The 25,799-nt window shown below is 42.9% G+C and overlaps 1 protein-coding gene and 1 non-coding gene across 2 annotated transcripts in view; one reads left to right on the plus strand and one right to left on the minus strand.

Moving 5' to 3' along the window:
- The first annotated feature begins 181 nt into the window (after positions 1-181).
- Positions 182-265, plus strand: Trnal-uaa. Its single transcript has one exon. It is a non-coding gene; the product is annotated as a tRNA-Leu (tRNA).
- Positions 266-22,049: 21,784 nt separating this feature from the next.
- Positions 22,050-25,799, minus strand: part of LOC109857030 (fibroblast growth factor 18) — a 107,808-nt gene continuing 104,058 nt past the window's right edge. The window contains exons 4-5 of the mRNA XM_020432887.1: positions 25,106-25,206; positions 22,050-24,503 (exon numbers count right to left, since the gene is read on the minus strand). Of these exons, the coding sequence (XP_020288476.1) occupies positions 24,078-24,503; positions 25,106-25,206 (527 nt within the window). The 3' untranslated portion in view covers positions 22,050-24,077. The remainder of the gene's footprint in view (positions 24,504-25,105; positions 25,207-25,799) is intronic.

The following is a 25,799-nucleotide window of genomic DNA, read 5'->3' on the forward strand; positions in this document are numbered from 1 at the left end:
ACTATATAAGTATATTTTTGTATATGTAAAATCTATTCTAATAAAGATATAGAAACAAAAATATGAAACTGTATAATTAGATGTTAATAGAAACAGATACACTGTATAAAATGATTCATTAAATTTTCATTATTATTAAAGTTATTTCTAGTAGTGCAATGAAGATTCACGCTACTACCAAGCTAGGTTGGCCGAGCGGTCTAAGGCGCCAGACTTAAGTTCTGGTTCCCGTCTGGGAGCGTGGGTTCGAACCCCACACCTGGCAAAATTTTTTTTCACAAGTAATTTGTGAATAAATAACATTAAAGTTATATATGTTGTCGCAAAATTTTTCTAAAAGCACTTTGTTATTAAGTTTTTGAAATTAATCACATTATTATATTTTTTGAGTTTGTTTTACGCGTCATGTGGTAGAATACAAAATATTTTAATGAATAGAAGTTGTTATATTTTATTAATCACTATACGGTTAATAAATATAGATTAGAACAGAAAACAATATATAATATATAGTAAAATATAATCAATAATAAGATAAAAAATATTCTTCACAGTAGTATATTGATTTTTTAAACTTACAGTAGTTTTTGTTTTAATGCTGTACTTAACGTCACGTGCTTTTATTTCACATAAAACTATTATTTTTTAATCTTTTCTTTCAATGTAACATTATATTATGATATATTTTGATACAAATAAAAATAATTAATTACACAATAAACTGCTGTTGTAGAAGTAACATAAAGTTCCATCTATGTGTTATAATAGAGAGTAGAGAGAGAATACGAGATCTCTCGAATACCTGTATTAGATGCTATGTATCGGTAATGAAGATACCTACCCAGACATCTTATTGTATATACTGTAGATAAATGTGAATAATTTTTATCTTGGTTGACAGTATGTAACTCTCATGTTAGATGTCAGTTGCTCCTACTTCCAATTACGTAAACTTGCATTCTTAAATAATTAATGAACAGAGAGACGCGTTTGGGCCTTCATTTGTTAAACATATATTTATTTTTTTTTTTTACATAATATCTATTGACACGTAATAAGACTGTCATTCTTTAGAACAAGAATCTGAAGATTTTTTAACATTTTTTTTATCTGCGCGTATTGTTAGAGAATTTTTTGCATTACACTTTACATCTTGTTAGAGACTCTATGCATTAATATGCATATCGATAACGAACAAACTCATCCGTCTTGATATAACATCTGAGTACAAGAGATCAATCTGAAGATCAGATTGTTTTTGAAAGATCATTAAACGAAATAATAATGACACGATCGTAAACCCGTCCGGCTGACGTTTCCGTGTCTTTTTCCTCGTGAGGCGGCCTCACGTGTCAAGGCGACACGAGACGAGGTGAGCGTACGCGACAACGTACGCATCGACCATAAAAGGACAATGTGTTTTACATTAGGAAACGAGATGAAGTTCCGGTATAATATTATCGCGTCGAGACACAACGTTGCGGGATCGTAAAATCGCCGAATGATTGTGAAGGAACGCCGCATCGATGGTCCCCGCACGTTTTCGGGACGTGCCCCTTCAGAAAATATGATGAGGAATCGCGGAATATTAACGAGGGAAGCCGGTCCGTGCCGTAAACACACTGATGTAAACGTATCCGACCGACTCGGCAGCGGACTTCGGGATCCGCGCTAATTTGGTTTTACGTTACAGAGTGATTATATACGTACCCCGTCGCGCAACGGGGAAACGCAACACTCGGGCGGCACCTTAATCCGAAACAAAGCATCCGTTTCGGATGCGAGAACCAGTACGTAGGTAGTGTGTGCGGTCCGGTCGCACACATAGTTCTCGTCAGTTCTGTAGCGCGATTGCGACTTTTTTTAAGCTTCTTGAACAAGGGGAAAAAATCGGAAGAACAAAGAAATAATTATATTAAACCACTTGCGCGGATCATTTTTTTTTACTACTTTGAGACTATCAGAAATCAATTGTCTTTACGTAAAACGGAAGCGTGTCTCTCCAAAACAGAACATCAATTTGAGAAAACCGTAAAGAGCCAAGAGAGACAATTTGAGAGCCGGCAAAATTTTCGTTTCGACGAATTAAGTTACGAGATCACACTTCTTATTAACACTTGTCGCGCGCAACAAGACTCAAGAAATATCATATTCGCGATACGCGTTACGGCGCGATTCCGCGAGAACTGTGCGAGAATTGTTACGTGAGTCGGAATGAAAATAGTGTGTGTGTGAATACGGTTTTGACACAACGACATTCCAATAATAATTAACAATACGGAGAAACCTATGCTCGCGCGAATAGCAGGTAATGACGGACTCTTAACGAGCACGGTATAGATTCCGTTTATGCGCGTACATACATACGGACGGACGGCGGAGGGGTTCAGGGTTCGAGGTTCAAGTGTCCGCGCGCACGTTTCACGTGCGCCGCCGGGAGGAGGTGCGGGGGGCCGGGGCTGGAACGTGAATTCCGAGTACTTCACGCACGTGTCTAATAGTACGTTCAAACACAACGGTAAATTAGCGCCAGCATGACTCCATCTCTGAGAGGGGGACAAAACTCCCACATTAATCGACGGCAGGTCTCAAATGGCTCGTAAGTCTCCTTTACGACGTAATCCGAAATTGCGCTGTGTTGTCACCAATTAAAATTTGTTATTGCGGCTGTCGCGCAACCGTGATAAAATTAACGTACGGAATTTATTAATATATTCTCGGAAACGCGTTAGCTTCCGTCATCGCGCTCTCGAAGGAAAGAAACTTTTCAAATCCGAAATTGCTTCCTCACACCTTGAATTCACACGACGCGTTCGCGTTATTGCGTTTGTTAAAACGAGGAACGTTGCGACAATATTGCTCGGGCGCGAAGAAACATTCCTTCGGAGAGAAAAAATGTTGCTAAGATCAATACACACAAACACGTGTGTGTGACTTGTGGAATCTAATCAACAAGAATCACGCAGAATATTTACGGAAGATAGCGCGCAATGTTGATGAGCATTCCAATTATTCGCACGCACAAATTGTGCGAGGTATAAGTTTTGCACCATCGATTGAAACACACATATTGATTTTTTTTCGACAAATATACATAAATTTCAGGAACAATAAACGTAATTTATCACATGTTTTTTTTTTTCAATTGTGATAATTAACTTAAAATAACACACTCGTGAAGTAACATCACACATTTTCGACATTCGTTTTGTCCTCCGGACTTCGTTATACCAAATTTGGTAACGACCACCTTGAAGTAAAATGACGACACTTTCGTTTGCGCTCGACACTCTGTCCATCTCGTGCCTATTGCTGCCGCGAGTTTGTTCCTACAAAGAATTGTCTAACGGAGAAACCTCCGGAGTGTGCCGAGAGAAAACACACACGCTCGGTATCTCGACATCAGTTCGTGCGTTATATATTTTTCTTCTCGACTTTTCAACGAGAGAATCTCGATTTATATGTGAAACTTTCACATATAAAAATTTGTTTCATTAATGCGCGGTAATACACATATATAACGTTGCGCGTTATATGGTAATCATACATATAGTTGATTGAAGTCGAGTGAAAAATTTATATCACACGCGTGGTGCGGTGTAAAAACTCGGACGAGACCGCACAATAAACGGAAAGAGGAGATTGGTATTGCCGCAAGATCGCGTGTTCTCAAATGATTTTTTTTTTCCCCGTTTCTCTCGGCGTAGGCATTATGAGGACGCAACTCTGTCACGTGTCGCTTGTTATAAAATAATGCCGAGCGATAAAACAAGCGCGACATGCGTCCACGATACAGTGTGGACGACCACGCGCGTGGGAAGATGCGCGTCTCTCGTGTGGTAAAACGATCGAATTGGTACATCATTGATACATCGAGATTTGAGACAAGATCCGTGACTTCGATGTGTGTTCCGAGATGTACCGCGCAACGCTCGTTGTTGTCCTATTAGCAGTGGGAGATCTCGGTCCGCGTGACCGTCTCATAAATATGGTTATACCGATACCGAAAAAAATCACACGTCGCCGAGAACCTGACACACGTAAAGAACGCGTTAAATTCAATTCCTCCCTTTCTCTGCCGACTAAAAAAAACTAGTCGATGCAAACAGACCGCGTTTGTCACGACGAGACAAAAATCGTTTCGTTATTCTCTTCTCGCAATCGAAAAATCGTTCGCGCGGAATTTCCGACCGGAATGTTCGTTGAATCGATCGTTCGTCACAGAACGTGTGTGTGTTCGATTTCAGATCGTGACCTCGGATATCAGATTTGTGATCCTTCGCTCACAGCTGATACATTTATCTCGTACGTTGCCGCACAAACATTACGTAATATACTACTTGATGTCGGCGTAAATGAAATGTAACAGCAACCGTTGTCGCGCTCCGCGACGTCTTTTTGAGAACGAAAGAAATACACGACCATTGTGGCAAGTTTTTATCATCCCGCGATCGTCCGGCGAACACAACACACCGTAGGCCGTGTTCCTCCTCTTTCCGGGCGACAAGAGTCATGTGGGTTTCGAGAAAACAAGCGAAATAATTGGAAGAAACCCTAAGACCGATTCGGCGCGAAGACGTATGTTGTATCATTGCTGTTTTTCTTCCGACCGAGAAAGCGCGCGCGAAACTTTGTATAGAAGAATTGTGAATTCTATAAGATAAAACTTCTCAATTGTGTAATCCGTATTATCTCTCTCTATCTCTCTCTCTCTCTCTCTCTTTCTCTTTCTCTTTTGCAATAACAATTCGACGGTAATGCGGCGTTGTTGTATACCGCAACGGGGCTTGCTTGATTGAATATTTACGATTGTGATTCGCAGCTTTAACAATCGTGTATAAATATCAAGATTAAAGAAGACAAAAATGTTTACGCGTATCGCGACACAACACGGTGGCGCCATCGGACAACGATAAAGTTTTAAGAGACGCGGAAATAAAGAAAAAAAAAAAAAAAGAAAAAAAATACCAACCGCCCTTATAAGGCGAGATCTCTCACATACGCGCGTATTACAACAACGACCGAGAGAGTCTCACGGGTAATTTATGACGCGGGACAAATTATGTCTCGCCGAACCGGTAAGGAATTTGTGTGGCTCTTGCACGAAGAGAGATACCAGTTGTAACTGGCCACCACGGGTGTTAATTGAAAGACGCGCTAAACAATTATAAATAATTTCTTATTGTTGTAATCCGCCGAATTTACGTCCCGCCGGTCTTGTAAACGAGTCAGAAAGGAGGAGAAGACCGCGCGTTCAAGAATAAATGCAAGAGCTTATTCTCTCTTCCGCAAATGTACACGAGTATATATATATGTCTCCGCGATATATTTTAACGAAGACACGGTTAAATTTGGTTAATTATTGCGCTTAATAGACGTGAAGTGATTAAAATACGCTGAAATATGTTAACGCAGATACAGATACAAGCAATTCCCGCAAATAATGTTTCTCTATACTATCGCAGCTAATTTCTCAGACATTCCCGGTGCGGAATTGGCGAACGGACGCGCGCGCGATTATTCATTTTTCCTCTCTCTACCGGTAATACTTCTTCCTTCTTGAATAATGTACATATCTTACCACCGAGGTTTATTACAGCGAGAACCATTACCGCTGTCATTGCGCGCTTGAACCGTGTACACGAAAAGACTGTCTTTATTAAACTAGACATAGCGCGTGCATATAGTTTTCACACGAGCGCGTGCGCGTTTCCATGTGCCAACTGTTAATATTTTTTTTTTTTTTTTTTATGAAAATTTCTACACTCGCGGACAATAACGATTTATCTTTTCTTGCGCTATGCATTTTTGCGCATGCGATACCGCCACATAAAAAAAAACCGTCTCGCTCGATTCCTTCGCTTCGCGTCCGGTGATTTGTAATTATTGCCGTTAATACGATACACTCCGGCAGTAGCTCTCATCCGAAACGGCAAGCCAATTACGTTCCGAAACAAAGGCCCCCGCAAATTGTCGGGCGAAGATATGAAGCCGCGTGCGCGCTCAAGCGAACGGGGGAGAGACCCATCACGAGGCTTCGGGGACTTTACGATCTTACACGGCGCCACAGGTTAATCATTCGAGTTCCCACCTCTCTCTCGCTCTCGCGGGGTCCCCCCGATTCGCTTTATTCCCCCGCAACGATCTCTCCTACCGATCGCTACTGTCCCCCGCTTATTCGTGCACCGACGAGTAGAGATCGATGGACTGTTTCGGCCTCTTTCGCCGTTTCGGCAACGGATCCCAGAAGCCCCACGGCCAAGTCCGCCACGTACAGGCCACCCCCTACCGTTCCCGATCTCGTTTTCGTAAATCACAATCGTCCGGAGGGAGGAAATCGATTACCCGGCTTGCCGCCTGTTTACTAATCGTGTAACGCGATACATAACGATAATTGGATGTAAGAGCTGATATAAATAATTAAAAAGTAAAGATACACACACATGTACGAGACTGTGCGTTGCGAAGTGGGTACGTGCCGCACACACACACTTATCCAACGTCGGCTCGCGTTTCAATATATTTTTTCTCTGCTGTTAAATTTAAATTCTTAAAACATGCGGAGTTTTTTATTTCACGTAAGTTTCCGCATATGACGCAAATGATAAACGTCGTCGACTTTAATAACAGTCGCAAGTCGAGGAGGAGAAGAGACAAATTTCTCGATTTCGTCACGGGATTGCGGAACCTCGTGTGTGTGTGTGTGTGTATAATTTTTCACGAGACAGATAGACATCAGGTGCTAACTAACGTTCTAACAGAATCAACACTGTTCCTTTTACGAGCGCGAGCCGCGCGATTCCAGGAAACAACAAATGACCGATTCTCTTGACGTAAGCGGCGCGCTGCCGCGTTCTATTGAACTCCCCGTCATCATCGCGATTGAGATGACAGGGGAGGACGGAGAGACGCGGCAGTTCCGTCCCGAAATAGTCGGTTTCAATCTTGCGAGAGACTAACGTTGCCGGACGTGGTGTGCGCGCGGGCACGAGAGGGGAAACGTGCAAATTGATTTGCGGTTCGTCGTATGCCGATGCGCGGTTCTGGCGCCACAGCCGGCATTCCGGCATTTCCTGAATGGCATACCGCTTTCCTCATCAGAACCAGCTTTGCATTAATGCCCCGTGTTAACAAGAAAGGAGAGATTCAAGCACGACCGATCTGCGTACAGTTTCTCTTTTTTTTTCTTTTTTTTTTTATTAGCAGGTACGTCGCACGAATACACATATTGCGTTCTGGATGCTCTGGATACGTTTGAAAGATTTCCACGAGTTTTTTTTTGCAATCTCATTGTATTTATAATCTTCAGTAGTACGTGCGCGTCGCAGGCCGGACAGAAGCGCGTTGTGCACCAAGAAAAATACGAACTATATTTTTTTTCAACTTTCCGCTTGAAAACGTTGTAAGAAAACACAAATTGAAAATTGAGTGAATCTTTGTTTCAAAAAAATAAAAAAAACAAAATTCTTACGAGTGTAAAAACTCAACTCAGAGGAAAATTTGGGCACGCGCGGTGGAATTCCCGACTCGCGTCGTAAAAATCCGCGACGATCTAACTAACTCCCCTTGGGCGCGTGAGTAAAAGCCGCGGGTGGCACGCCGCAGCGTAACCGTAAAGTCCCGTTTACACCCGAAACGCGGAGCGGTCTTAAGCCAGGTCGAAATCGTCTGTGGGAACCGGGATACCGCGCGCGCGCGCGCGCGGCACAATGGCAGGCTTATTAAAATTCCTGCCTGTATTTTATGCTCGCGAGACGGTGGGCACCAATCTCGCGAGGAGGCGCGGCGAGAAGCGGGAAGAAAAAGAGAAAGAGAGAAAAAGAGAGAGAGAGAGAGAGCCCCGATTGGTAGGGGGACCGGCGGGGTACGGGAGGGGAGCAAGCCACGCGACTCTGCAAGAGCCCCAGGCTTAATCTCGCCGCATCTACACCCACGCTCGCTACCCGACCGTGGGTATTACACATACATGTGTACATATATGTATATATATATATATATGTGTGTGTGTGTACCGTCGGAACGCATTTCACTGCGACGACATCGGGTTTCATCCTTTCGCCGGCCTCGTTCGTTCCCCCTTCCTCTCTCTCTTCTTACAGGATCTCGGATCGCGCGTTCCGAAATTTTCTTCGTGAAAGACGACGTATCGAAAAAAAAAACGAATTGTTGCTCGTCAACGAGATATCGCGATTCGATTCTCGGCTCCGCGCCGAGAAAAACGAAAGCAGGTGAAAGTTTAAAAAACGCTCAATAATATCTGGCACATATATATATTCAGCGGTTTGCCGACAAGTTGACGAATTTTCTTAATGTATGTTTCTCAACGTGTTAACATGTTTAAATATATTTACTCACTTGACCGGTTTCCCGGGATTTTATCACACTCCGCGCCGTCGTCGAGAGATTACGCAAGAGAGTCCATTAAATTTTAGATAAATTTGTCTTACCCTTTAAAGTTTCCAGAAGCAACGACCAAGCACTTTAACGCTCTTGAGCTTATTTTATGATTATTATTACGATGCGTCAATCGACAATGAGGAATTCCATCGTGGAAAAATCTGTTACGTGATAACAACGCCGCTCCCAGTTATTGAGCAAATTGTGGAAATCCCCTTTCGGCGCTTATCGCGCAAATATGCAAGTCGCGTTGCGCGCTGCACGTGTGGCACCTTTGCGAAAGTATCTACCGCCACTGCCGAACGTGTACCACCGCCCTATAGTGCCGGCGCACATATAGAAGCGAGTGCGTTACCCTCGCGCGTTGCTCGGGCTCTTATCGCGCGACGACCGCTTATCAAGCGCCAGTCTGGCCAGACTCCCTCTGCAGGTGAATGTAGATATGCAATCTACCTGTATTCGTACCTGTCCTCTCTGACGCGCGGCTTGGTAAGAGAAACGCTCTTTCTCTCCTCTGTGTGTCTCTCCTCGCGCACGTCTCTTATCGCGAATTCCGGGGCCGCCTTGTCGTGCGCCTCTCCCTTCCCGCTCCCACACCCGTCACGTCCGGACCGGTAATTGAATTCTCGGTACTCACAGCCCGCTAACTAACTATTCGTCTTGCGTTAAAGAGCAAATTTGTTTCGTCACCGAAGCGCGCGCCGCGTGTTATCAGCAACAATTCCGCAAAATGGAACAGACGGATTTTTATTAATCGTCACGAATAAAAATGAGAATGCAAGAGAAGAAGTTGGAGTGTTTGTCAAAGTTTTACACATTTTGTGAGAGAAAAGATATGTGTTACGTTGTCTCGTAAAATGAAAAAATAATAATCGAAAAAACCTGTACGAAAATCGATATACACGTATAATTTATACCAAAGAGAAACCAGCTACGGTATATAATATTGTTTAGTTTTCAAACACGCGCGCACGGTATTCTGAAGATTTTATCTTACTCGGAGATGCAACGTTTCGAGATTTATTTTCTTCATAAGCGCGAGTCGCGAAAACTTGCCGGAAAAATGACGTATTTTTAAATCGGACGAGAAATCTTTTCTGCTCGTGAGAGGGTCAAGAGCGTCGGATTAAATTCTTGTGCGCGAAACTTAATTCGAGAAACTCCCGGCTTCTCTCTTCGTCGAGCTCTCCTTCCCGCCGAGGGATTCCTGTCCGGTTGGCCGGTGGCCAGAAGCAAATTAACCTAACGAGGGGAAGAGAGGCAGTTTTCACCGGAAATCACGCGGCAACCGGCAGAGACAAAAAGAACACACGAAGTAGGAATCCTCTTTGGAGATTTCTCTCCGGAGTCGAAGGAATTTCGTTGCCAATGCACCTTCGATGCGCTCACACCCACACGAGGCGTGTGGACAAGCTGCCGAACCGGGCAGCAGAGCTGCTCCGAAGCTGGGAATCGGATTCAACGGGACACTATTGTTATTTTATTTTTCTAGGCGTGTTCTGGCCGACGGCCCAACGCGCGGCCCACGTGGCCGCTATTATTTATAAAATCTGTACCAAATAGAAGGCGCCGTGCTGGGCGTTAACGAGACCCGTGTCACGCACGTTGTGCAATCCCGAACAGAGAGAGAAAGAGAGAGAGAGAGAGAGAGATCTTCCACGGGGACACAACAAGTAAAAAGAACACGGCGCCTCGCTAATGACACCGATAGTCAACCCACTTGTGAGCCATCCGTGCTTTTATGTTGATGACGCAAAACTTGGTACGCGCGCAACTACTAGCGGCCGATGTTTTCGTTCTTGAGATACGACGCCTCTTTTCATTCTTTTTTTTCTCTCTCTCTCTCTCTCTCTCTCTCTCTTCAATAAATATATATACAACCGAGATGATTTCTCGCGCTCGAAGGTGACCATTTTACAATTGAACTTTGTTCATCGTCGACGGCAGAGATATCGTTATTGTCGTTGCGAGACGGAAATTGTCTGTGAAATTTGATATTTTCAATTTTTGCGCACTTTACCGTTTTATTATTTCGTTCCAACAACGTGTGTGCGTAACGCTATAGAAGCTATATCTATCGCAATGATATAATCGATCAGCGGATTACACGGATATTAGCGGAAATATGTCGCTTTCTAAAACACATCGCGTACAACATGATACGAGTCTTTCACTGCGCGATACGTTATCGGATTTTAGATTAAACTCTCTGCCAATATATGCGCAGGAGGGAGGGCGTTAAAATATTGGCGCGCGCAACTAAACCTTATCGATACGCCATCTGATTTGCGTATCGATACCAAACGCGCGCGAGCGCGATTTTCACAAATCCTGATTTATATATATATATATCTCTCTCTCTCTCTCTGCCGGAAAAGCTCCGCGCGGTGCACGCGAAGCTAGTGCACGGGAAACCGGGCAACTGGGTTAGAAGTGCAGATCTGGTGTGGCGTGCGGAAAGAATAAATTGATAGGTAAAAGCGGGAACCGGCGGCTGAATTAAGAGAATGAGAGTGAAGTCAGCGCGCGCGCGCGCGCGCTCGCTGACGCTTGAATTATTCATAGAAAAAAATATAAAGCTTAAAAGGTAGGAGATAAGCGGAATATAAACTTACGCGAAATGCATTAAAAGCCGCCAATAAAAAAAAAAACCTCGCGCTCGAGTGTGTGTGTGAAATGCTAATATATTATTCGCCGCCAATCCCCTTCCCGCCGGATTGCTGAACGAGAACAAATGCAATACAAGTGGCCAGGGACGTGGAACACGATAGGACTAACCACGCGTGTATATATTTACATACATCGGTATCGGACGAGTTTAACGTCTTAATCGCACACCGGAACGATTGATCTTTTATATCAACGTATCGTCATCCTTTTTCCATAAAAAAATCTTGTTCGATCAGCCTACGATCTTATGTGAAAAAATATCCGTTAAGATGACGAGTAAGTCGTTTTGTGTGACCCTCGTCACAAATCACAAATATCATCTGCGAGAGAAAATTACTTGAAAAATTTAATCGCGGTTATCTCTATATCGTTATCTCTTATTGTGTGTTATGGCGAACACGCACGCGCGAATGTGTTGAAGTTCTAGCGTTACGTTTAATTGTTTTTGACGAACGCGTGTGCGAGCGCTTGGAAAGGGAATATTTAAATTGTGTACGAGGCTTCAATATATATACCTATTGAAGCGCCTGATATGCGCACTCCTCACATAACTTATCTTTTGTACGTGGATACGAGGGAGTCCCAAAGCTTTCGAGCGATATTTCTGCGGAGGGAAACCGCTCGGCACGCTTCGTCGGTATTGTATACGGCTCAAAAATGACGAAAGGGTAAATATAACGAGGGGGATGAATATTTATGGCGTCGCTCTCAATTGCTCCACTCGCGAGGGAGCTGCGCACGTGCATCGTGTCGGTGCATCGAGGGATATGTTTGAAAAAAAAAAAAAAAAAAGAAAGTAAGAGAGAGAAAGAGAGAGAGAGAAAGAGAGAGAGAGAGAAAAAGAGAGAGAGGTATATTATAACGAGTGAATATTCAAGAAAGAACTCGCTCCGTTACGAACACGGGAAATTTACGCTTGTTTTACGGTCCCGCTATATAATTGAGTTTCGTTTACTTTATGATCCTCAGCAACTTCGCTCTGCGCCACATCGCTACCCCATAGATCATGCTTGTCGATACCGCTATCGCGGAATAATGCTTTTAACCGGCTCTCCGGGTGATATCGGAATGTCACAGGTATCGTCAATGCCGTATATCAACCCCTTTTATATCGTATACACTATCAAAGCAAATTATTTCTCTTTCAACCTCTATATACGTAACTGCTCTATGTAATGAGTTGTTTTGTGCGCGCATCGTGAGAGAGAGAGAGTTTTATTAACATCTCATTATTCTGAAAACGAGACGTCGCAATATATGATAAAATCGATTAATGAATTATCTCGGATGGTGGAAAACGTAAACGACGCTTTAGATTTTTTTTTTTTGTTTTTGTTTTTCAAAAGATAGTACAAAGAGATACGAGCGCTACGAAGAATCGTCAATTAGATTGCTTTGCGTTATTTAGTCAGAAGATAAACTCTCTCCTTTCGCTTAACATTTTTATCACATTTAAGAGCGACTGTGGCAAAATACATATTTACAAAATCGGATGCTGACGCAGAGAGCAGGAGATTTCGTAAATACTCATTGAATTTCCCGAGTCTGTCGCGTTTCCGCCATTGGTGCTCTCTCTCTCTCTTTCTCTCTTTGTAACAATCGATTCCGCTGGCTCCTGTTGGAATATACATTTCGTGTTTCGGAAACACACTCACACCAAGTTTCAGCCTTTACCTTCGGCCTGTTACGACAAAAATGAATAACTTACTGAAAGTAATAAATATATATTTTCTACATATCGATATATCACGAAATAAAACTAGCTTTTAGTCGCTAGTTTTATACAAAAATAAAATATATATACATTCACTCGAGAGATATACGCTTTTTTAAAGTGAAAAAAAAAAAAGAAAAAAGAAATAAGGCAGTTGAATGCCTCAACCTGTTTGGTTGACAAAAGATGAAGGATATATATAAAAAAAAAAAAAAAGAAAAAAACTATAAGTTCCCCTTGTATTCTTTTCTCGTCATCGCGCGCTCGGTAACATGAGAACGCATGCCATCAAATACACCGAACGGCTAACCGTGTACGCATTCATACATGGTAGCACTCGTGCGCGAGTGCAAAAGTTGTAAAAGGCGCGAATGCATATATCATGCGAACGTAATGCAATATCGGGGAGCCCCGGTTGGCCCAGGGGCCTGACGGTCGCGGCCGGTGTAAGTGTAAGTAATGCCCGTTATTTGCCGGGTATTAGTTTTTGCGTCGACCTAACTTATCGTCCTCGTAAAGTAGCGCACAATTACCTGTCTCTCTACTGTGCGAATGTCCAGAGCGCAAGGAGCTCGTGACGACCTCACCGTATCACTTCCGAGAGTGTTTCGCCGTGAAATTACATTTGCCATAAAACGACGATAAGATAAATGACGGAATCAGGAAAGAGAATCACTTGGGGGAGAGAACCGGGCATATAATTACTCATAGTATACGCATTTAGCCTCAATGCCGGTAACACACAGCCGGTTATTGCTAATCTTTCCTCTCTTCTTTTTTTTCTTCCTCTTGAATGCCGGAGCAAAAAAGTCTCTTTTTTGAACGTGCCAGAAAGCGAGACGAGAGAGAGAGAGAGAGAGACAGAGAAAAAGAGAATTATCTCTGACACTTCACGTAAGCTTCTCTAGAAACGTTCGTCACGCATTCCGCGATGTCGCATAATACTTGGATTAATAGCGCGCCGGCCTATGATTTACTGATCTCTAGATTATTATGTCTTATGATGGATTTCGGCTGAATCGTGAACGTTTTTAAAATAAATTCACGCGATAACGATCAAAAAATATCACGAAACATATATTCACATCGTGTAATAATTAATATCAAGAATCGCGAATCTTATTGGTGTCAAATATTCGCTTCGCGCGCTTGAAAGAACACGATATAAAATCGAAATACACGAAAATCAACAGAAACATCATCGTTGTTATTATCATTGACGTCACGGTAATAACTCACATTTTTATTGCATCGATTCGAATCACGCTCTCTGTGTTCGCGGGCGATCAATAACGAAAATTATTCAGAATTGCATCCGTGTAATGAAAATATTGAAATATAATTACTTCACAGCCAACAAATAAACAAATGACAAAATATAATTATTTGCGTCATTTTATATGTGTTCCGATAAATCTCTAAGAATTATTCGAACTTAAATAGAGTTTCACGTTATCGATTTAACGAATCGTCCCGGCGATTTCGTCGGTATAAGTTTTGTTCAGAATTACACGCAAGTTCTCTCCGCGTCTTCTCATTTTCCGTTTCTCTTCCCTTCTTTCTTTCTCCGCTACGGTCGTGTAACCATTTAAGATCGACGATATTTCCGGTTACAGAGTAGCCGTCGTTACGGGATAATGGGCCGATAAGGCCGATCGCCGAAAAAGCGGTCGGTACACATTTATATGTGTACTCATGGTTGGTCCAATTAAGACGAACCGGTGGCAAGACGATCACAAGATTCCAGTGATTCCCGAAGATTTATCCCGGACCCAGTCGGCGACCACACACAAATCAATAACACACGTTGACGAGACGAACTTTATTCAAACGGCGGCGTGTCCGATGTTACGGAGAAAGTGGCTAACGCCGTAGCTAATATAAATATGTCGTGATCTTGTATGTTGTAACATTTAAAAACTATTCAACAAACATTAGTTTTTATAACAATTATATCTTACATAATTTATTGAATTGCAATAAAAAAATTAAATACGACCAATTATATATTCACTTATTGGTTCAAAGACTTCAGAGCCCGAGATGATTCTCAGTTAATTATTAATCGTTAAAAAATTAAATATTTTATAATATATTCTTTAAATCGCTCATTAAAGCAACACACGCTGCGTGTGTGACGGAACATTCGCAATGTCGTGTTTAAAAAGTCTTCAACGAAATCTCTCATGAAATTTGAAACATATTTGAGGAGCGATGTGTCTATAGGCGTGTGACAAAGGATCTCTCTCACGCAGGCAACGGATAACCGTTTATTCGGATCAGCCGAAGAGTCGAATGCTACAGCCGCATTCGCATCCGGGTGAGAACCGGGCTATATGCACGAGGGTGAAAAAAAAAAAACCCGAGAGTAAAAGTCCACCTGGTGCTTCCGTGTGAGCCCGTCGACGGAAAGGGGCGTGACGCGCGAAAAATCGGACGAGGAATTTCTTCCTCGATATTCTTCGACGAGAGGACATTGCGTGGCAGGTCGCCGACAGTGACCACCACCCCGGCTCGTTCACACATAAATCCAACCACGTCTCGGAATCTGTGGCGATTAAAAGAGAGATTGCCGTGTCGCACAATGCGGGCTCTGTCCGTCGAATATTTACCGCGGTCAGTTCCGCATTGTCGCCCCGAGCAACCGCAGCAACCATCTCTTTTCCCTTTTCAACTTTTCCTTATTTTCCTTCGATTAGAGAGGTTCTCGAAACGCGGGAGGAGGTTAAAGACCTTGCACATCGAATTTATTCCAATTTGTTTGTGTTCGATATAAGTAATACACGCAAAGTGTAAACAAAAAATAATGTTGAAGAAAAACATTCAGAAATTTACATCTACTTGAAGATTACGCAACACGCTTTTTTTGCAAGAAATCGTTTGCTAGAGATCGTATCCGAGTATGGAAAACAAAATCTTCAGAGAGCTCCTTTCCTTCCAACATCTCCTCTCTCTCTCTCTCTCTCTCTGACTAGGAACCTGATCTTTTCTCACTCGTTTCTCAAATGCTCTCGAATTGTCAACTGCTCTTTCGGAATTACCGGACTTTTCTTCGCCGCCGCGGCGACATTACCTCAGCGGCCAATTTATTGAATGGACCGTTTCCGAGTCACTCCTCCTCTTTGAAAGATCAGAACAACCGCCTTTTGAGGTTCCTTTAAATAGAAGCGAGATTTCAAAAGAAAACCGCTCGGCGCATGCGAAAAGAGAAACCCGAAAGATTGGGGGGGGGGTCCTTCGCCGCGCGACGAAGAATCCGCAATCCGAGTCGGTGGAATTTCGTAAGTACCAAATGCAATGTCCCCGGTAAATTCCCGACTCTTTCACTTGTTGAGAAAATAACGAAATTACACGCACTGATACTGATCTAACTTGCTCTACGCGGTGGGTGAGAAACAGCGATTACACTCTCAAGTAAACGATAATCACACGCAGTAATTATATTTATGAGTTGAAACATTAGAAGCAACGCGCAACGAGAGGAGAGAGATCGTAGCGACTAATAATGTGTCAAGTTGTGCGTCGAGTTAATCCGACTGGGAATAACCGATACTCCGTGGATACTAATGGACGCTCGACGCGCAAGATAATTAAGCGTACACGCGCGTCTAATTGCAAGATACATCCGAGAGAGCGTGGCCGTGCGCGCCCACACGGCATCTCTCTCGTGAAACCTCTTACGAAATAGTACGGGATCGCAGCTGATAGTTTGAGCAACGAGAAGAAAAAGAGAGAGAGAGAGAGAGAGAGAGAGAGAGAGAGAGAGAGACGAGATAGGATCTCTCTTTTAATGATCGCTGACTTAATATTCTCCCAGCGCGACGGTATACTGGATTTAACGAGGGCGGCATCGCTGCCTTAAGGGACCACAAAGAGCTCGTGTGCATGCAGGTGAAGCAACGCCCGGGAAATAGACTGAGCCGATCGCTCGATCCGGATCCCGGAGAAACGCGCGCGCGCGCGCGCTGCAACCTGTCCAGAGCAGGCTCCGGCAAGATAAGCAACTGCGAGATAAGATACGCTAATTGAGAGATCTTAATTGGTCCGCTGCTGCGCGGATCTTCTTCTCGCGCGGAGACGCCACGCCGTCGTCGTCGTGCCCACCGCATTCGCGAATCCTGTTCGCGGCTCTGACATCTTCGGCATTTTATGAAGACCCAAGAAGTATACGATGTATATACGTAAATATCAAGAGAGAGAGAGAAATATGTAGTGTACACCTAAATAAATTATTAACCATCAGCTAATAATAATAATGAAACAATTGCTAATGCGAGAGAATGAATGAATGAATGGATGTTTGCTTCATTTGTTTAAAAGGGCGCTCTAGGATAATATCCTCTAAAACGCCAAGTACGTGCAAAAATTAAAAACTACAACAACAAAAATTATTAACAAAAATAATAACAGAGATAATTGCGATAATAATATAAAAGAAAATAAAAATAGCATTAACAAAATGAATAATAACAAAGAAAATTTATAATAAGTAACGTAACAATGAAAAGAGAAGTACGGATGGAGAGAGAGATGGGGAGAGAGATATCCGGAAGAGTCTAACGAGACACATATAAATTACATATTTAGTTACACGGCTCTCACAATGCAGATCGTGTACGCCTCATTTATTATTGTACCGTTGACCTGTGTTGCGCCGGATTTTCGTGTGAAATCTCAGAGCACACCAACTTGTCCCGGACGAAAGCGGATTGCCAGGTATTATCCGGTAAGATAGAGTTTCCGATGGGAAGAGAGAAGGGGGGGAGAACGAAAGCGCGCACGCCCAGAAGAAGGTAATCCCCCGAGATCTGGGGGATGCGGGAACTTACGCACCGTGGAACATTGTCGAACCTAACCCGGTCGACGCGTGAATGTGCGCTGATACACAGACGGGATATGAGGTTTAGATTGTGGAAGAGGAAAAAAGGGGTATGTACGCCGATGATTCGGGAGAACGGGGCGGGAGCACTTTTTGTGTAAGGATAAGAAGGGTTGTGAAACTCAAACTCTCGGTCTCATCTCGGGAACCGATTTCTGGTCAGACACTTGAATGAGAGATAGTGAGAGATATATAGCGCGAGATTTGTGGGAATATAGCGCGAGATTCATGAGACATCTTCTACGTTATTCTCTCTCTCTCTCTCTTTTCCCGCATTCTATGCGCGGAAAGATCACGATTCTTTTCTCTGAACTACCGCTGCAAATATAGAGAACCTCTCTCGGCGGCTTCGCTCGGGGACCGATGTGTGTTTGATTTTGGTGTCTCGAGACACGACGGATGCTCGAGTGGATGGGTAAGTATATTGAGTCTCACGAATCCATCATCGAAAAATTCGGCGCTCCCTGTGGAGCTGAAATTCCTTTCACGAGGCCCGAGCTCTTTTCCCCTTTTTTTTCCCGAAACCGCCATTAAGAAATCTGTGTATCGATAATATTTGACATGTTGTCGCGCCAGTGAATTTGAAACGAAATCCCTCTCTCTCTCTCTCTCTCTTTCTGCGCGTATGTATATATCATAAATAAATCATTACAGTTCGGGAGAAGAGGTATGTGTGTGAAAATGAGATTAAACTGCATGCGCGCGCGCGCGCTACTTGGTGTGTTATGACATTACAGACAAACCTGTCTCGCTCGTTTCTCTGCGCGAACGTTTTCTACGGTTTGCATAACTCGTTGGACCAAATCGTATGTCCGCTACTTTATCGCTTCGGGGACTGGTTTAGCTACCGTTCCTTCACATTGTTCGTTTTGCGTGCGGAACTCGCGTCTAGGGATTACGGCCATTAAAGGGGGATAAGGGAGTCAGCGTGATAATAAATACGACGAATAGCAGTGTATGAGCGTGTATTTGACAGTGTTTTTTTTTTTTTCTTTCTCGTTACGGCGGCACACATTATTAGAATTCGCAGTACATGTGTGTATGCGATTTAAGTTGGAATGTTATATTATTGCTAGTTGCGCGCTGCCGGGCGTGCTATGCTCGTTCGTAATAAGTTACGGTACATCGTGAACGGGGTTTTCGTGTATGTATTTGTGTATTTGTATCTGTGTATGTGTGTGTGTCTCTCTCTTTCTCTGTGGAGATGTGTGTGTGTGTGGCTTTCGCGCTGCAGTCGGGATGATTAACGCCGAGCGGCGCGATCGAAACCGATCTAATTTCCCGTCTCCGGGTACGACGGTCGTTGAACGTCGGCCAGTTACGAAAGTGGCTCCCGGGTCCTTCTCGTAGAAAAATCTCAGCTTCGGCTTGATTGGCCGCCGTCCAAAGCACGACGCACCTGCAAAACGTCCCGAACGAATCTCATCACCCCCTTCCCCCCCCCCGATGTCACCCCTTCGAGATGCACCCCACGAGCACAGCACGACTGGGTTACATCGACACATCGATTTTTTTTTTTGGTTTTTTTTTTGTTTTTTTTTTTTGTTTTTTTTGTTTTTTTTTTTTTAAGTGGATAAACGGGTGGGCCTCTATGTTACAACGCGAATTACAGTGTAGAATATCATCATCGTCGTCGTTCGTTACACAACAATCATCAGTAATAATTATTATCATTGTTTCATTGTTATTTCGATCGTCATCGGGTGTGCCTAAGACAAGTCGGTATTAAATATCTTACAATACACACATCATCTTTTTTTTTCATATATATATATATATTTATTTATATATAATATTTATATATATATATTTTGCCTTTTTCTTTTTTTTGTTTTCATTTTATTATGTATACTATCTATCTATAGGGTAGTCAGATTCACATCTCTTGTATCCTGTTTTTCGTTTCATCTGCCGGTTTTCTGGTTCGTCGATGGTGAGAAAGTAAAAAAAAAAGGAAGGTGTGGGAGAGGGGTTACGTGTGGGACGGGCGGCGGTGGTGATGATCTGCTCGCGATCGAGCCACGCGGCAGTGAATAAGATGGTCGCGGATGGTCGCACCATAAGTATTGTGATGCATCACACTACAACAAAGTTATTAAGATATATTGAACACAAAAAATTTTATTTAATATAAAAATTTTCACTAATACAAACTAAGACGAGTTGTCAAACAGCTACTTGATTCTTCCCTCGATCGTGAAATTAATTCCGAGATGACTCGATCACGAGTAGCTTGATGAGGTCGCGAGAATGACGCTGGTCAGGAATCGCTTGCGCTTTTGTTGTTGTTTTTTTTTTTTCTTTTCTTCTATTATAAATATGTAGAGCGACAGTCAGTGGCATATCTCGCACATTCGCGAAGAAGACTCGCGCGCATATTCTATATAAAAATTATCCCATCATATATATATATATATTTTTTTTTGTTTATTTGTTTTTCCGCATCGCCGTGAACGCCGCGGTGATTCTCTGCACGTCGCTACGTGACGCTATGCTCTTATTACACATACACAAAACGAGTCGGTTAATTTTTAGAGGCGGAGAGTTATACAATACCCATATTACAATACAATACATATACACGTTAGATTAGTTATCTGTTATTAAATTATAAGCGTTGGGTTTTATGCCTTTCTCATGGTCAGCTGCTGGCGTTTAATTTCTGTTTACACGCGACATCTTATCGTGCCTAGCTTGCACTCGCCACGTGCCGATAACGAATCACCGAAAGGAGTAAGACTCTCGCTGTAATTAAAAATCACAGTTCGCGCGGTAACGAAAAAAAAAAAAAAAAAAAGAAAAAAACATTGTGTGTGTGTGTGAATCTCTCAGATATATATATATGTATAGAATAAATACATCTAATTGTCTTTTTTTTTTTTTGTACGCAAACCACGATGTTAAGTCAATAAACTTTAGATTCGTCGTACGAAACGTGGCGTTACTATACGTGCATGTTGCTCCCTACAAATGTTTTTTTCTTTAACACACATACAAACATCATCCGTAGGAATAAGCTTTCCTATGCACTGCCACTCGTTTGCAATTAAATTAATCAGATACGTGAGTATTTTCAGACTGACAAAAAGCACAAATCTTAATAATCGAATAAAAAGGCGAAACGAAGATCTGTCTTAAAATTTTTATTTTACCTGAAAACATGAAAATTATATAAAAACATGATGAATATATTTCGAATATTTGTTACAGCAACGCGACGGAGCATTATTAAACGTAAGTGTAAAATACTATTAATTGCTACAACGTTTTTCTATACATGAAAAATTTGTAAACGCGAAAATGTCATTTGAAGAAAGGTATGTATAAATAAACTAAAAAGCCGACGAGAGAATTGCTTTCGAGTAAATGACGAGCGACGTCGTATCAAACGACTTGTGACGTTTCGCGGAATGACGATCATCAGAGATGTGAGACGACTGATTAAGAGACGAGAAATGAGCGGAATGCTAATGACGAACAATGAAAAATGATAAAAAAAAAAAAAGAAAAGAGAGCAGCGCATATGTATCTTCATATACATACATATATATGTATACAGTATATATATACACATATACGTACAAGAGGGAACGAAGAGTTTTTCTCTGGCGTTTCGGGCGCTCTTTCGTAGTACCTAAACATGATTTCAATAAATAAGCTATCTAGGGAGCGATTTCTTTTTTTTTTTTTCGGGAAAAGGGGAAAAGAGGAGAGGGAGAAAGAGGGACAGACGCGCTCTTTACACGTGGCGAGTCTACGAAAAGAAACCACTCCGGGGGGTGGCCTTCTTTGTGCTTTTTGTAGACGTTAAAACGGCGCGATCCGCAAAGAATCTGGCGCCCGATCGGAAAATAGAAGCGAAAAATAAGATCGCACAAGACGTTCTCTTCGTGAATGGGCGGGAAGAACGAACACTTCTTAGAGACTTCCCTGGTTCTCTTCGTCGAGTCGCCACAGCGTCATAATATATTCATGTTACCTAGCCTAATAATACAATCTGCGATAGCGTTCTAAGGATTAAGTTCATTAACGATAATGCATTTATATTACACGCACTCACACACGGTTTCACGTAGGCGAAATACATATGCACGCAGAATGCAAATATAATGTACGCTCGTGCACAAACACGCAGTTCTAACCGATCGCCGTTGTCCGAATGCAATGAATGAAAAGAATTAAAAAAAAAAAACAAGTTACAAAATAAAAATCCTCTTGTTGTTGAGACAATTTCGAAAAAATATATCGAGGAATTTATGTTATAAAGTTCGATGAACAAATTTACATCATATTCGTTTGTTCAAAAAACTCATGTAGAAAAAATATTCCTCGCATCGGTATAAAATTCTTTCTTTACAAATACAAAAGTAAAATTTTTTTTTTTTCTTTCTAAACGCGGCACTCGTGCAGCCTTTTTTTCTTATATATCTTACTTGTCGTTAATAAAATTTTGTCTTTTTACAACATCAAGAGCCATTCAAATGTCCTGCATCTGAAATATTTCGCGTGTCCTCCTCTATCTTTCCCGAAACTACTTAATTAATTCAGAGAGATACAATTTTGATATATAATTACACATGTGTGTGTTGTGTGTGTATATATATATATATATATAGAAATATATCTCGAAAGAACAATGCTTGAATTATTGAAGAAAGCTCGAAAGAGTAACTAACTGTCGTCGGACTCCGGCACGTTCGTAATCGATCGTGCCGCGAGTTTGTGCGTCGGCGGTGGTGTAAGAAGGCCTGGCCGTTGTACGTCGTCGCGAGCACGCACGTACGCAACGCAGGCCAACGCACACATTATTTCATACACGCGGGCAGGCACGCACGCACGCACGCACGCTACGTTAGGCGGCGTAATTAGCACAGCGAGCGAGAGAGTCTTGCGCGGCGTGAGCTCCTATACTGCGCAGCGGGCGTAGAGAGTGGCGACGTACGAGCGTCCGCAACGTGACAAATATTTCCTCGCTGGACCAGCGCCGACAGCGTTTTCTGTGCTTTTTAATTTCGCCGAGAAAACCAATCGTGCCGAAAATTTTCGTGAATTTGTTTTTTTTTTTTTTTTTTTCGCGCCCTACTACATCGCGTAACGGGAAAGAGCAAAATTTGGATGAATTTTTGGTGCCATCGGTCGCTTGTTCTCGCTGACACAAAGCTACACAAAACGTCAATTTGTTACACGTGCCTTTTGACTATCCGTTGCGGTCGGAAGACGATCGACGCCCGGACAAGCCACCGGAGGGAGAGAGTTATCGTCTTACGACCGCAAAGAGTTGATGCAAGTATAATTGTTTTTTTTTCTCAGCTATATACTATACACAATTATGCGCCTTGGTCAAATTGTTTATATACAAAAGTTTATTATTTTGTTTTTTTTTTTTTTTATATATCGAGCTAATCAAGTTTGCAAATTATATTTTCGAACTTATATCGTATTAATAAATTTACGTTAATTTTGTATTTCCTCTGTCGGGCAAGTCGGGAAACACGTGTCTGTGACGCTGTCCGCGCGTCTCTTTGCGCTACCATTGCCGGGGGCCGGGGTGATCGCGCTCGAAGCAGCCGTTCGGTTGCGCTCAGGATCTTTACACGACGTGAAATTGCTTTTTTTTTTTTTTTGTTTGTTCGCATCGCCAAAACGATCGACCGGGCAATAATGGCTCGAATGAATTTAGATAAGTTAACGCGGTATCGCGCGCTTATATCGCGACGCGCAGCACCGAGTGCGAAAGAAAAAAATATATACACTAATTTAGATTCTCGTCACGAGAAGAGAAACAGAAAGACAGGGAGAGACAGAGAGAGAGAGAGAGAGAATGAGTGATAAAGGAAAGACAAAAATAGGAGAGGAGGGAGAGAGAGAGAGAGAGAGAATCTTAAAGAGAAATCGGTAGAAAGAAACGCTCTTATTATTATTACGAGATACGTACTTGCCTGAAAGGGTCAGTCGGGGCAAGTGTGTACAAATCGAACTTAACTTCAAAAACTTAAGATAGCTTCATCGTCGCCGGGGATCTCGCGCGCACGCTTTCATTCACGTGCGCATTTCGCCGGGGATCTAAAACGCTATCTCACGACGACAACATCCCGTGTCCCGCCCCGGAAACGCTATTGCCTCGCTCCGGGCGGTAAGACGGAAACTGAACGAGCGCTATGATGAGCTTATGCTCGAAGCGCGCGCGAGCGAGCGAGCCGCGCCTTCGCCCTCAATTTCGCCGGCCGGTCATCGAATGCGGAATATATACGAACGGCGGTGCTTCGAGTCGCTTAACGCACACTCGCGGCGCCGTTAAGTGAGGCTCTCTTGACATCCCGATCGTGCGATCCACCAGCGTAATTTGGCAGTCTGATCTCAGGTTCTCTCACGGTAACGGGAGGAGGCAGTCTTGATCGGCGAGCCCGCGCGCGCGGCTCAATACTTGCTGGCATCGATGACGGTACTATGACGATTCTCCTGCCGTCTTTGGGATACCGAGTGCGACCTGTTTTGCCGCATCTTCTGATACGAGTGCCGATGACGGCGCGTTGTGTGACCTCTCGTGCTACCGGGACGGAAGTTGTTCGGCACCTCCGTCGTCGACAATGTTTTTCTCTGCGTGTATTGCAGCCCCATACCGCCGATTTCCGCGTTCAATACGCTATTATGGTGGTTAATGTCGGCGTGGGGATTGTACTTGATGAAGTTGAAGCACTGCTGTCTTGCGTGGGGGTTTCTCACCGGCCTGCCATTCTTATTGAAGCCTATGTATCGCGACTCGTTCTTGACGCTCCTATACCTCAGATACGAGCCGTTGTAAAACTCGTAAAACTGGCACATCGGACCCCTGTTTCTCCTCGACTGTAACAAAAAAATCAACCGCCAACGGTTCACCGATATGCGCCACCTGCTACTTCGCGTTATTAACTCCTCCCCGCGAGCCCGACGACGATATCGTAAACGAGTTGATATCTTCGCGTATCGGTCGTTAATGCAATTCAGGCATTTATTACGCTAATAATATAAACAACGTAACAACGCGCGGCATCAAATATGTGTGTCCGTATAAATTTAATTGCCGATATAAATCACGTAGCGAAACGCTTAAAATTATAAATCGTCAAAGTTGAGAACAAAAAAAAAAAAATCAACTACGAAGATAAACATTTATATATGTGAACAGACCGCGGAGATGAAACCGGCAAATTGAGCGGGACTCGACGTAATGACGAGTTAAGACGACGAGAGCTTCGCGCACGTCGTAAACGTTGCGAAGCTCTAAATCATCGGACTGTTAATAATCCAATTTCTAAATTACAGTGCTCCGCACGTAAGTGATGAATAGAAATTTACGAACGCTGCAATACGAGACGTTTACCGGCTCGGTATAAATCTATCTCTATATACCCAAGTTTCACTTAGGATGATGAAGTATGTCTACTAATTGGTAAACGAGTAATTACCACGAGTTTCCACTTCTTGGTGAAGCAAATGTATCGTTCGATCTTCTCCGCAAAGATATACAGCTTCCTACTGAAATCTTCCGATTGTGTAGTGAGCATCTCTGTAACACGAAAGAAAAAAACAAACAATTTTATTATTTCATCGCGTGCAATATACGTAACGCGGAAATGAACAAAACTTATATTACTAGCACAACACAGGCGCGCGCTACACGCACGCTATTGTTATTTTTATTTAACGTGTTGTCAGTGAACACAACCTGTCACCGCGATGACAGATAGTATATACGTCTTATAAACCATATAATACACATATGAGAAATGTCAGAAATAACGCATAAAAATCAAACTCAAAAAATAGTGAGAGAGAGAAGTGGAAAAACAACACGTGACTAAATTCATGTGACAGGAAAAAGGATAAAAAAGAGAATATTATATATATTATATGTAATATTCTATATCTATATATAATACACACACATACGCATATATGTATATATATATATATTTACCGTAAACACGTGACCGAAGTCAGTAACACCGTCGCGGTCGCGCGGCCGAGGTCAGCGACTTCACCGCGGTCGCGTGACCGAGGTCACTGACCCCGCCGTGGTCGCGCGACCGAAGTCATGATCCCCCCGCCAAGGCCGCGCGCACGCGGTCAGTGACCCCGCCCCCACCAAGGCGCGCGCAC

This window comes from Pseudomyrmex gracilis, unplaced genomic scaffold (genome assembly GCF_002006095.1).
Source record: "Pseudomyrmex gracilis isolate BER0280 unplaced genomic scaffold, ASM200609v1 scaffold_140, whole genome shotgun sequence".
Lineage (NCBI taxonomy): Eukaryota > Metazoa > Arthropoda > Insecta > Hymenoptera > Formicidae > Pseudomyrmex > Pseudomyrmex gracilis.